At 37.5% G+C, this 12,389-nt stretch overlaps 1 protein-coding gene across 1 annotated transcript; it reads left to right on the forward strand.

Moving 5' to 3' along the window:
* The first annotated feature begins 333 nt into the window (after positions 1-333).
* Positions 334-9,576, forward strand: LOC134743804 (carbonic anhydrase 1-like). Its single transcript, XM_063677464.1, has 7 exons — positions 334-372; positions 866-1,090; positions 1,627-1,787; positions 2,850-2,936; positions 3,098-3,325; positions 7,731-7,855; positions 9,345-9,576. The coding sequence occupies exons 1-7, from the start codon at positions 345-347 to the stop codon at positions 9,541-9,543; spliced, it is 1,053 nt and encodes a 350-aa protein (XP_063533534.1). The 5' UTR covers positions 334-344; the 3' UTR covers positions 9,544-9,576.
* The last annotated feature ends 2,813 nt before the right edge of the window (positions 9,577-12,389 follow it).

Below are 12,389 nucleotides of genomic sequence, written 5' to 3' on the forward strand. Positions count from 1 at the left end.
ACAACACTTCACTTACCGACTCTAATATTTTTTTAGGCGTTTTAGGATCAATATTAGGTATTTATTAAATGCCATTATACCCGTGGATGAAAATGACACAAAATGCGTGTGTACGTCGGAAGCCACTTTGCCTTTACAGGGAAACAAAGAATTTCGTCTCTAATATTTTTTTTACAGAATGCTGATTGAAAAAAGAAATACCTAAATTTCTACCTAAGCAAATACCTAGGATGACACAAAATATTATTTTTAGGTTTAGTATATGGTCTGGAAACTATATATAAAAAATAAGCAACATTAATATTCTTATAACCTCAGAAGTTATTGGTACAGGTCTAATCAGCATGCCTATTGCACAACAACAGCAAACAGGTATAAACCGGCCAAGTGCGAGACGGGCTCACGCACAAAAGGTTCCGTACTATTACGCAAAAAAAAAACACGTTTGTTGTATGGGAGCCCCACTTGAATATTTATTTTATTCTGTTTTTAGTATTTGTTGTTAAAGCGGCAACAGAAATACATCATCTGTGAAAATTTCAACGTCTAGTTATCACGGTTCATGTTATACATCCTGGTGACAGACAGACAGACGGACAGACGGACAGATAGACAGACAGACAGACGGACGGATAGCGGAGTCTTAGTAATAGGGTCCCGTTTTTACCCTTTGGGTACGGAACTTTAAAAAACCAATTGGATATAACACATACAACATAATTACATAGTATAAGTATAACTCTGGCATAGTAGTCTTGTTCTGATGTCACTATAAATAACACATTTGGTGTTTCTGTTATAGACTAGCCGTAATTTGGTACACTTAAATGTTAATTTGAACATTGAATTTACATATTCTTTGCAGAACCGCAAGAGGAGACCAAACCTCCTCCTGTCGACAATAAGAAGTATGAACCACCGTTCGGCACCGTTGACTGGCTCTACTATTGGGCCAAGTTTGAAGGCCAGATGCCGACTCCTATAGATGTGTCTTTAACGGGCTCTATGACCTATTTATGTCCGGAGCTAAAATGGTACAACTTTAACGTATATGCTCACAAGATAAAGTTGACCAACACCGGTTATACGAGTAAGAATTAACTACTTTTTAGGATTATTTTGAGCGTGTTAGCTATTTGTTACCTATTTCTTTAGTCCAGGTATTCTCCCACTACCTTTTGAGACTTTTTATTATAAGCATAGGTACTAACATAAGTGTTTTAAATAGGGAATATACGCACCTAACGTACATACCTCCTTAATGGTTTGTAATCTGGGGTTCAATGTGTGGAAGATACGTTGAATCTCCCCAAAACTCCCCGCCTCCACTAATGGACTTAAGTATAATGTGACAGGAAAAATATTTTCGGAGCGGCTATCGTTTTAGGAATGGTATAACTTTTTTGGAGGATAGATAATATTTGTCTGAATAAAAAGGCATAAATTGTATTTTGCGTAAATATGAACTAGCAAGGAAATATAATTTGATTTGCTTCCTTTCATTAAAAAAAAACTCAAACAAGGAAATCCTATATCAATCGAGCTATAGGTTATCTAAGCGTTGAGTTTAAACAATGTCTAATAACTTATAATACGTTTGTGATTCACTAATTGAACGGCTTACAGTATTGCTAGGAGCAAAATGGATGACAGAACGTCCATACCTTGAAGGCGGATGCTTCAGGGACAAGCACGTGATATCGCAAGTCCACTTCCACTGGGGAGCCGACATGATGGAGGGCAGTGAGCACACGGTCGACAAGAAGCGGTATCCGGGGGAAATGCAAGTGAGTTAAAGTTGTTAAAAACTCGCTGCACGCTGCAGGTACATAGGTGTGACAGAAAGCACACTATGTATTCGCGTGCAGCGAGTTTTTGACTCAACTAATATGTCTCTCGCCTCTGATTTGTTATCACCATCCCTCGCTAGTGACCTTTCTACCTAACTACATGAAAGTCCAAAGTAAAACTTGTATGGAGTACCTAATGTGCCGTGTTCAAACCTCTTGCTCCCATCAGCATCAGAGCGAAATGTCGCTCGCTGGTCAGGTTTGGTTCCGTATTTTTTTCAGACACAGTGCGAGTGGCTAGTACAAAGATCGAACTATCCCTCGCTTTCAGGGGCCCGTTTCTCAAAAGCTTGTAACTTGTAATACTGGCGAATGTCACTTATTGACAGCTTTTGTTAGAAAGGGACTTCCACTTGTATTACAAGTTACAAGCTTTTGAGAAACGGGCCCCAGGACAATAACTATCATATACTGATTTAAACTAACACGATTTTCACTCATAATTTTACTCACGGGAGTTATTCGCGTACAAACTTACGTTTATTTATGTCCTGACGTTTCGAACGTGACGTTACGTTCGTGGTCACAGGCAGACTGGCGAGAAATTGTATCAACATCTTCTTGCCGCGCGGGTTTTGCGAACTACCCGCACTTGATCTTGATTATTAACTTGTACGCTAGGGTTGTCACTTTGCCTACACACAACACTCACGCCATAAATAAACGTAAGTTTGTACGCGATTAAGTCCCGTTTTAGTTTTAAAATAACTATCATGCCAATATAAACAATAACGAACACTACTTAACACACGTCCAGATTAGTCATTATGGATATATTGTGACGGTGTTTCTTAACCTTTGGTATGCTTAGGAGCAGTCGCCAGTCGTCGAGTTGCGGAAAATCGCCCGAACTACAATACAATATACAATGCTTAGGAGCAGATCTGCTCCATACATATTCAACTTAAACATGAAGTTGTCTAGATTGCTATTTAAATAGCAATTTTTTTGGCAGGAGCATACGAAAGGTTAAGATCGGTTGTTCTTTTTCTTTGGCAGGTAACATACTTCAGAGCCGAATATATCACACAACAAGAGGCATTGCAGCACGAAGATGGTGTCGTGGTTGTTTGCTATATGATAAAGGTACTTACGTACGACATATTTACATTCTATGTATGGATTCTTGTATGTAGACATATATGTAGACATCATTAATAAATAAAAAACCTATACCGTTGCCGGTTGAACCAGCCCGGTTCTACTAGCAGCACATATTCTTAGATTAATTTACGATATTATTTCAGTATGGCGTAAATCCAGACGTCCGCTTGGAGCGCATAATTGAAGGGTTTCCTCGGTGTCGACCGCCCAAAACCACGACTCGCATAGGGCCCTACCCTATGTCGCTCCTAATGCCAATGTTTTACGAAGACTACTTCCTTTACTGGGGTCGGTTAGCTACAGTAAAAGGAGACAGCTATACTGTCAGGTGGCTGGTGCCGAGGGTGACGATGTTTGCTTCTTTTGAACAGGCAAGTAGATTAGATACGTGACGTATTATGACGTCAGCAGGTAGCAGGAGGTTAATTAAGTTAGATTACTATAGGGTGGGCGAGCGTAGGCTCATAAAACGTTACATCGTAATAAATGCTTATATAGCAGCTAATAAAGACCTCTTTACAGACGACCTAAGCCAAACGGTAATTCACGTAGTTAAGTAAATAGTTTCATATTCACTCCAGCTATTTAAATTTATTTAGGTACTTAGTTAGCGACAGAATGTTAGCGATATTTAAGTTTCCCGTAAAAGTGCTCTTAGGAATTTCGAGAACGCTATTTTAAAAGTTTAGAGGGACCCATTTAAATTAAATTAAAGTTTGCTGCACTCTAAGAAATTGTAAAGGCGAAAGTCGATTTATCACGCAGCGTACTACGTACTACGTAGGCGCGGGGTGAATCAATCCTTTGATATCTAATAGAAGTGTCGTGGGCGATCTCGTTGCGATCGCGAACGCCGTGGGCTCGCCACGCCGCGCCGCGCCGCTTCGCTTCGCATTGCCGTTTTGTTCGCCTACGTAGTACGCTGCGTTATAATTATTATCAGACTGGTGCGTCTCATAATATATACCAACATTTGATATAACCTAATTTTAACAAACCCAAAATCCTCTCCACCGAGTGTCACTTAATAGTGACCCGCGGCCGGGGCGAGCGAGGGCCGGCCGGCAGTACGAGTATGACAGATGAAACACAATACTAACTGTTTTAACTATTAAAATTTGATTAATATGAAAGTTTCTTTTTTCTCTCACAAGTGTGTTGAAAAACGTCGTATGAAACGCGTGTGCATTGGTCGTGACACACATCGGCTTTCTTATATCGCCTCGTGTGTAATGACCAACTTAGCACACTTGTATCATAATGTACTATTGTCTACCCCGAACATTTATATAAACTAATGTCGGGTAGTTTAGTGTCTCAAAAGAAATATTACATTTCACTTAATGAGATAGTAATACATGCAAAAATTATGTTGGCTACTGAGCGTTAACAGTAATGCAAAATACATATTATGTTTTTTAGAGGGACAGTAATAACAAAAATAACAACAACTTATTGCGATTCCTATAAGAGGAAAGAGAAAATAGTGCCATGCTTTGTCCTTATCACCGACCGGGTGGCATCATAGGTAAGAGGCGATGGCGAAATACCGACAGTTATAAGAGTGAAAGAGAAAAAATCCTATGCTGTCCAATATGAAAATCTTACCCTCGGTCGCTCGGTGGCGCGTCTATAACTACTTGTATATACTATGTCTATGTTTCATTCAGTGTGAAATGCAGACGAAACCGAAAACAGACCAACGAAATTTGTCTAGAGTTATTCATTTCTCAGAATCACGGAAGCGAAAGCAATTTGCCAAATACTTTCTTTGTTGAAAGAGAAAATGGGAAACGAATTTCTCACTGATTTCGTTATAATTTATGTCAATTAGGAAAAAAATACAATATTATCCTTGTTTCCAAAAAAACGTCTGTCTATGTCTCTTTATAAAAAATAATAGTGGTTATTGGTTTACAGACCTAAACAGCTTGACCTAAAGCATGTTCTGCCTTTAGGCGTTGAGCCCTTCTATCTGGTCCCTTTATTTATTTAGTCGTATGGCACAGGTAAATAATATATAGGCAAACAATTAAAATAACAACAAATTAAGAGGCCTTATTCCTACAAACGAGCGTATTTTGCAAAATGCTTCCTTTTCCATTCAACATTTTTTATTTGCAATATTTGCATTGATTATTTTTATATTATTTCCTCTACTGATATGCGTTAAAATTGTTAAATAACAAACGAAACCGTCAACGCCATCTATACGAGAGTAGGCCAAAGGTAGTGGCGCCATCTGATCGAGAATCAAAATTTCTTGATTTTCGAAGCACGTTTTTTCCTTAGACTGTATCCATCTATTACGGAGTTATATCTATCTTTGCCCTTTCGTACACCACAACCGGTTCGGTTGTTGTTAGTACTCTCAAATTAACTTTTATTACACATATAGGTACTATTATTTAAAATAACCTGATCTTTAAAACATTTAATTATTCAACTTACTTGATGAAGTGACTTGACTTCATGAATGAACTTGTCACAATAATTCCATGAAAGCGTTAAACAATCTTTATTATTTACTCGTCTCTGGTTATGTATTATCCTAACACATTCACTCTATTGACTACTACCATGCTTATAAAATAAAATAAAGAGGGCCAATATAACACTAAAAATAATGTTACTTGCAATTTAATTGAAAAGTATCAAAATTATTCTTGTCTGCGTTGAATCGCGCTTAGCGTTGCCGGCGCTCGCGCACCGAGCGCCAACGCCATCTATCGAGTGTTATTTCGTGAAATCGATGAACGCTCCAGGGAATAAGGGCTCTTAATACTAAAATCAGATGTTAACATTCAGTGTGATCAGCCATGCAGCTTCATGGGTTGTGAGCTGTAGGTCTCCTGGTCCAGAGTATGAATGCAAAGGACAGCGCTGGATAATGTGTTCCATGATTTGGGCCTCTTCACCACATTCACACAAGGCTGCGTATATGGAAAAAATTGCAAGAATTGCGATAATGAATATATTTATCCAGTCCCTGAGTTATTGGAACTTTTAGGGTTTCTAAATATAGGTACCTAGGTAGAGTGTCAAGTCAGTAAACTTTAATTTACTAAGTGTAATATGGTGTAATCTAACACTAAGTGCTGCCAGTTACCCACCCTTTATTTAGCATTAGGGTGTCAGAAATTATGAAAAATTGAACAATATCACTTTGAAATAAAGTTAAAAATCAAGTGGGTTATATATCCCCTCTGCCTTATAAAGGTTTAACTAAGTACTAAGTGTAACCTAACACTGAGTGCTGCCAGTTACCTAAATTCGTGAACACTAACAGCAGGAACGGAACTCAATGTAGGCAACAATGTAGGTAGGTAAATAATACATTGTGCAATGTGAGGATTTGGGGAAAAGTGAAATATTGTAAGTCTTTATATTCACGACAGCCAAAGGCTGGAGTGAATTAAAGACTCGAGTAACAACATTCTTACCTCCGAAGTTACACACAATGTTTTTCATCACACTTGCAAAAAATAAAAGTAAATTTTAAGCGAAATAATTCTTAAATACGGTGACATTTCAGACATTCGTCCGCCATATTGTCATTTTTTGACTGGGCAAGTGGGTAGGCATCGTAGGCACCGACCCGGCCGCATTCAGCCACGAGCCCACGATTGAAAATTTTGTAAAAATATTTTAAAAATTTTAAACGGCTATTAAATTATTCAAATTAAATATTTTTAAACATAAACAAATAAATTATAATCTTTAGTATTCTGAAAGTAAAACTCATTTATACCTTAACTTTTAAGAGTCCCGAGAGAGGGAGAGAGAATTTTACCTTCCCATATAAAAGAAGTTTCGTTCGCATTTTAAAACTACGGGTTGGATTGTATTGAAACTTTGCACATACAATGACATGAGGTATATCTAGGTCTGTAATTAATTTATATGTATATTAGGTCCAGTTTATAATAGCTACTCGTTTTATAATGAGAGCGAAACTACGTTTGTATGGAGAACCGTGCTTGCCGGGACCCTTATGTAACAAGTTTTTTACTTAGAACCTACATGGTTCGTATGAGTTAGTGACATACCTAATTAAAAAAAAAAGGTTTAACTCCCGTAGGAATAAAATCGACTTTACCTTCAGCTGCACTTGTATGAACACGCTTACTGCGCAAGTGTTATGAATTAGTTATTTGTTTTACGAGGGGGTAAAGTTGTTGTTTAACCTCTCGTGCTAATATTGATACCCGAGCAAGCGAAAGATTTTAAAATTAAACTACGAGCGTAGCGAGTGGTTTGAAAAATGGAATCTTGAGTGATTTCAAGGCACGAGGGTTAAACAAATTTACCACCGAGTGAAACACACTTTTTTTACCACATCAACACAAGGAAAATACTAACTGTAATATATAAAACAAAATCAAAGCAAATAGATTCAAAATGAATATTATTAAATATTTATCATTCAAAATCATCATTTCAAAGTCGATTCTGCCAGAAAATATAAGAAAACAACTCAAAACTACTTTTTTAAGTATTAGTATTTGAACAATCAAGAGGGCCTTTACCAGCTGGTGCGGTGAAAATAAACTTGCTCACTTGTACAACAGTAAACTGAAAATAATTTAAACGCACTTACGTAACTTTTTGCTTATGTAATTTATTAAGTTATACCGATACTAATTTAAAATGTTATTAATAGCGCTTTATTCCAGCAATTTTCCTCATTTACTCCCCTAATATTTTTAATTAGATTATGTAATTATCCGTAACAAAGGCAATATATTATGTTCCGTACTTTGTTCCATGTTCCAGATGAATAAGTTCCGCAAACTTTGGGACCCGTGGGACGAGCCCAACCTCGGCAACTTCAAGCCGCTGCAAGAACGAGGCCAGTTCGTCATAGCAGATGATGATAACCCGCCCGTAGCTTTTGACAGGTGAATCACCGATGGTGGTAAACTAAGAGTTCCCCACATAATTATGTCGACGCGGAATCGGCAAAATCCGATAGAAAAAACCTTTATGTCTGCGCAATAAGAGCGAAAGAGGCATCGGCGCGTCGGCAGGCGTCGGCCGATGCGGGCCAAACCAAGTAAAGTAAAGTAAAGCCAAGTAAATTTTTCGTCTAACATTTTCAATTTTCATATATGGTAAATTAATTGTATAATATAAGCGACGGAGTAAACGTACGTCTAGTGAAGTTATGATGTATATAGTTATGTGTATCTGCCAGATGGTAAGTGGATAGCCCCGACGAACCAATGTTTAATCACTCATAAAATGGTCACAGATTTTGAATTTACACTTAGATGTGACAGTATGCTTGGGAAAGTTTACTAATATCACTAAACTCAGATCATGTTAACACGCTGCACAGAATTTTCAGTGCTTGGAAGTGCCGCCATGAACGTCAAATTTCTACGATTTTTTAACGTATAAGTAGTAGGACTTCCACACTTTGTGACTACAACGTTAGTGCAGACTTATGGCTCCGCTAGACGATGGGCTATCATACTGGCCCATTAAGATGGGCCAGCGTGTAGAGAGGGTAGTGGTGTCGGATGGCTTATGGCGCGGCGGGATGGCGATGGGATGGCCGCGTTGTCGGTTTTTAGGGTTCCGTACCTCAAAAGGAAAAAACGGAACCCTTATAGGATCACTCGTGCGTCTGTCTGTCTGTCCGTCTGTCACAAACCATTTTCTCCGAAACTACTGGACCAATTAAGTTGAAATTTGGTACACATATGTAAGTTTGTGACCCAAAGACGGACATGTAACGTAAACAAATTAATTTTAAACATAGGGGCCACTTTTGGGGGGAAAATGAGAAAATTATAAAAAATAGTTTTTCAAACTATATCGTGATACATATCAAATGAAAGAGCTTATTATGAGGATCTGAAATATATTTTTTAAATAATTTTAGGATTAACAGCTTAGAAGTTATTCAAGAAAATAGGCAAAAAATGACCATTCCCCCTTTATCTCCGAAACTACTGGGTCTAACATTTTGAAAAAAATACATTAAATAGATCTTTACCTGTAGATTACAGGAAAACCTATAAAAATGTGCAGTCAAGCGTGAGTCGGACTTAATTAGTTAGTGTTTGATCCGACCCCTACGGGTTTTTGTACGGAACCCTTGGAACGCGAGTCCGACTCGCACTTGGCCTGTTTTTTTCATCCGCACATCAAAGGTAGTGGGCCAGCGATGGCGAGTACGCATCTACACGTGGCCCATTTCATAGTGCGTGCTCTCAACCATCGCATGGCCATCTCGCTGGTCCAGCGCTGGGCCCTCGTGTAGAGAAACCACAACCATCGCATGGCCATCTCGCTGGTCCAGCGCTGGGCCATCATGTAGAGGAGCCATTAGACGGACTTGAACATCCTTCACAAAAACCTCAGAGAACTATTTTCTTTCAGACACATATGGTGCATAAATCCCCATTGGAATCTTTACAATTCCACGCTGCCCATCCCAAGAGTCCCCGAGAGATCAATTTCGATACTTTCACCGGAATACAGAACCAAGTGGTGGATGCTTCCGCCCCAAAATGAGTATATGATTACAGAAATGATAAGTGAACAGGAGAATGCAGAAAATAAAGAAACTGCTGCTTGACATCCGTAGAACTTATAGTACCTAAGTACAGTATATAGTACCTACAAATGTATATACCTGCCTGGTTTTACGGCCAGCGACGCTTGCGGCGCAGGAAAACAGTAAATGGTAGTTTTACTAATTTACCTACTCGGAAGTCTTGCCAAACCGAGCGGAACATAAATAAAATGTAAAAATAATAATAATAATTAATAACCATCTACTTACATTTTCTCTATTTACTAGCCTCTATTATTACGCATCGGCACATACTTACCTAGCGAAATATAATAAGTAGATTAGCAACTATTTTTACAGGACCAGGACTTTAGCACAACTAAGTTTTTTTACATAGGACATAGGTCTGTGGCTGTGGTGTATAACTATTATAGGTACTATGTCTATGGTGGTGTATGTTTGTGTTTGTACTGGCAATTTTTTTTATATAGTTGGTCAAACCAAATTGGCAGTAAATAAGAACATTAAGAACAAAAAAACCGGCCAAGTGCGAGTCGGACTCGCGCACGAAGGGTTCCGTACCATTAGAAGAAGAAAGAAGAAAGAAAATACATTTATTTGACGCCACAACATAGTACATAAAAAAGAAAAGCATGCAGACAAAAAAACATTTGGACGCCAAAAAGGATTTTCATTACGGAAAAAAAACACAAAAAAATCACGGTTGTTGTATGGGAGCCCCATTTAAATATTTATATTATTCTGTTTTTAGTATTTGTTGTTATAGCGGCAACAGAAATACATCATCTGTGAAAATTTCAACTGTCTAGCTATCACGGTTCATGAGATACAGCCTGGTGACAGACAGACAGACGGACGGACAGACGGACAGCGGAGTCTTAGTAATAGGGTCCCGTTTTTACCCTTACCTTTGGGTACGGAACCCTAAAAACTATACTCATCCTACGTAGTATCTGTTATGTCTGTGCTCATCCTTTTCTTTTGGGTGCTAGTGCTAGTACTAGTTAAGTGTAAGACAAAGATAGTATGATTCTCTCTGTTTATGTTTGAAATGAGAACGTCCTTTGACAAACTATATTGTAGACTTGTTTGCAATAAATTATTACAGTTGGTCAAGCAAATCTTGTCAGTAGAAAAAGGCGTGAAATTCAAATTTCCTATGAACCGACATCCCTTCACGCCTAAATTTTTTTAAATTTGCCGCCTTTTTCCACTGACAATATGTGCTTGACCAATTATTTTTTGGTTTTATAGTTTGTCAAAGGACCGTCTCATTTCAAATATAAACGGAGAGAATCATACTGTCTTTGTCTTACACTAATAGTAGCACCCAAAAAAAAGGATGAGTATAGTTTTTTTTGTTCTTATTTACTGACAATTTGGTTTGACCAACTATAATTTTATTGCACGTAAAGTTTCTGTTGTGGCCGCCATCTGCTGACACTTAGTGTAACTACATGTATAAGAAGTTGTGTGTTATTTCTTATAGATGGCGCTATAGATAAGCATTAAATGTTGCCACAGAAAGAAATATTCCACGACAAAAGGTTAAAATGAAAATATAGTTGGTCAAACCAAATTGTCAATAAAAAAGAACAAAAACAAACTATACTCATCCTTTTCTTTTGGTTGCAAGTACTAGTGTAAGACAAAAAGATAGTATGATTCTCTCTGTCTATGTTCGAAATGAGACAGTCCTTTGACAAACTATACCTACACTACAACACTATTCGAAGTTTGTTGTTGCCGTCACTTGTCGTGTAATATAAGATGTTACAATAATAACAGTAAAATTAACGATAACGCATTTTACATGGATCTAGTATTTAACTGGATCAGTCATGACTATACTAATATTGAATTGACTGTCTTTGGAATGTAATTTATCTGGCTATTATATATATATTACTATTGTATTTTAGGAATAAGTACATTGTATACCCTAAACCGGTTGATTGTGACACTTACTATTATAAGATACTATTGTAACATCTGTATACTGACATGCACAATCTGACAATAAATTACTTACTTACTTACATGAGCGGGGGCGAATGACCGAATGGGATAGTCTTATTTATTTTTCAGTAGGAGTAGCAGAAAAAGCGTCATTATTATTTCATTTCTCATGCTCTGAAAGAGTTCTTTGTTGTTCTAAAAGGTGTGCAGTAAATGGTACGTTTCTGCATGCACTATACTCTGTATCTTTAGGTATTTAAATAAAAGTAAACAAAATCTACCCTCATATGGGCCTCAGTTGAGGGTAGTTTAAAACATTACATGATCAAATAATTTAGGTTAAAGTCAGGTCGTTTAGTGACAGATCCAAACGGTTTTGTATTTGGTTGGTTAATCAATAAATGTTATAACTACCCGAAAATGTACAAATCGTTTGTTTACTTTTATTTAAATACCTAGAGGGTCCTTAAAGATACAGAGTATAGAGCATTGTACGTTCCAAGCCGATTTAAAAAAAAATACGATTAGCAATTGAAATTTGGGTCTAAATGGATTTGTTATACAATTTGCATTCCGATATTTAACTCCCCATTCCAGAAATAACGAGACTTTTGCCTAAATTGGTAATTGAAAGTATATTGTTAATTTATAGCTTAATAAAATTCTTGTTTTCTCATAACCACTGTTGAATTTTAAAAGGCAAACTAGACCCACAAAACAAACAACAGAGCAGCGGCACGCGGAGGCCCTACCGCAAAAATCGAAAAACGTTATCGGCCTCTCTGTCGCTTGAATATGCGCGTCCCTGGCGTTTTTTGCAAATTTAATTTATGACTAATAACGTACGAATCGTACGATAGGGAAGTTTTAACTATCACTAGAAACATTTTTTAACGCCAAACCATCAAAGTGACTTTTCTTGAAGGTGT

Source organism: Cydia strobilella, chromosome 8 (assembly GCF_947568885.1).
Source record: "Cydia strobilella chromosome 8, ilCydStro3.1, whole genome shotgun sequence".
NCBI lineage: Eukaryota > Metazoa > Arthropoda > Insecta > Lepidoptera > Tortricidae > Cydia > Cydia strobilella.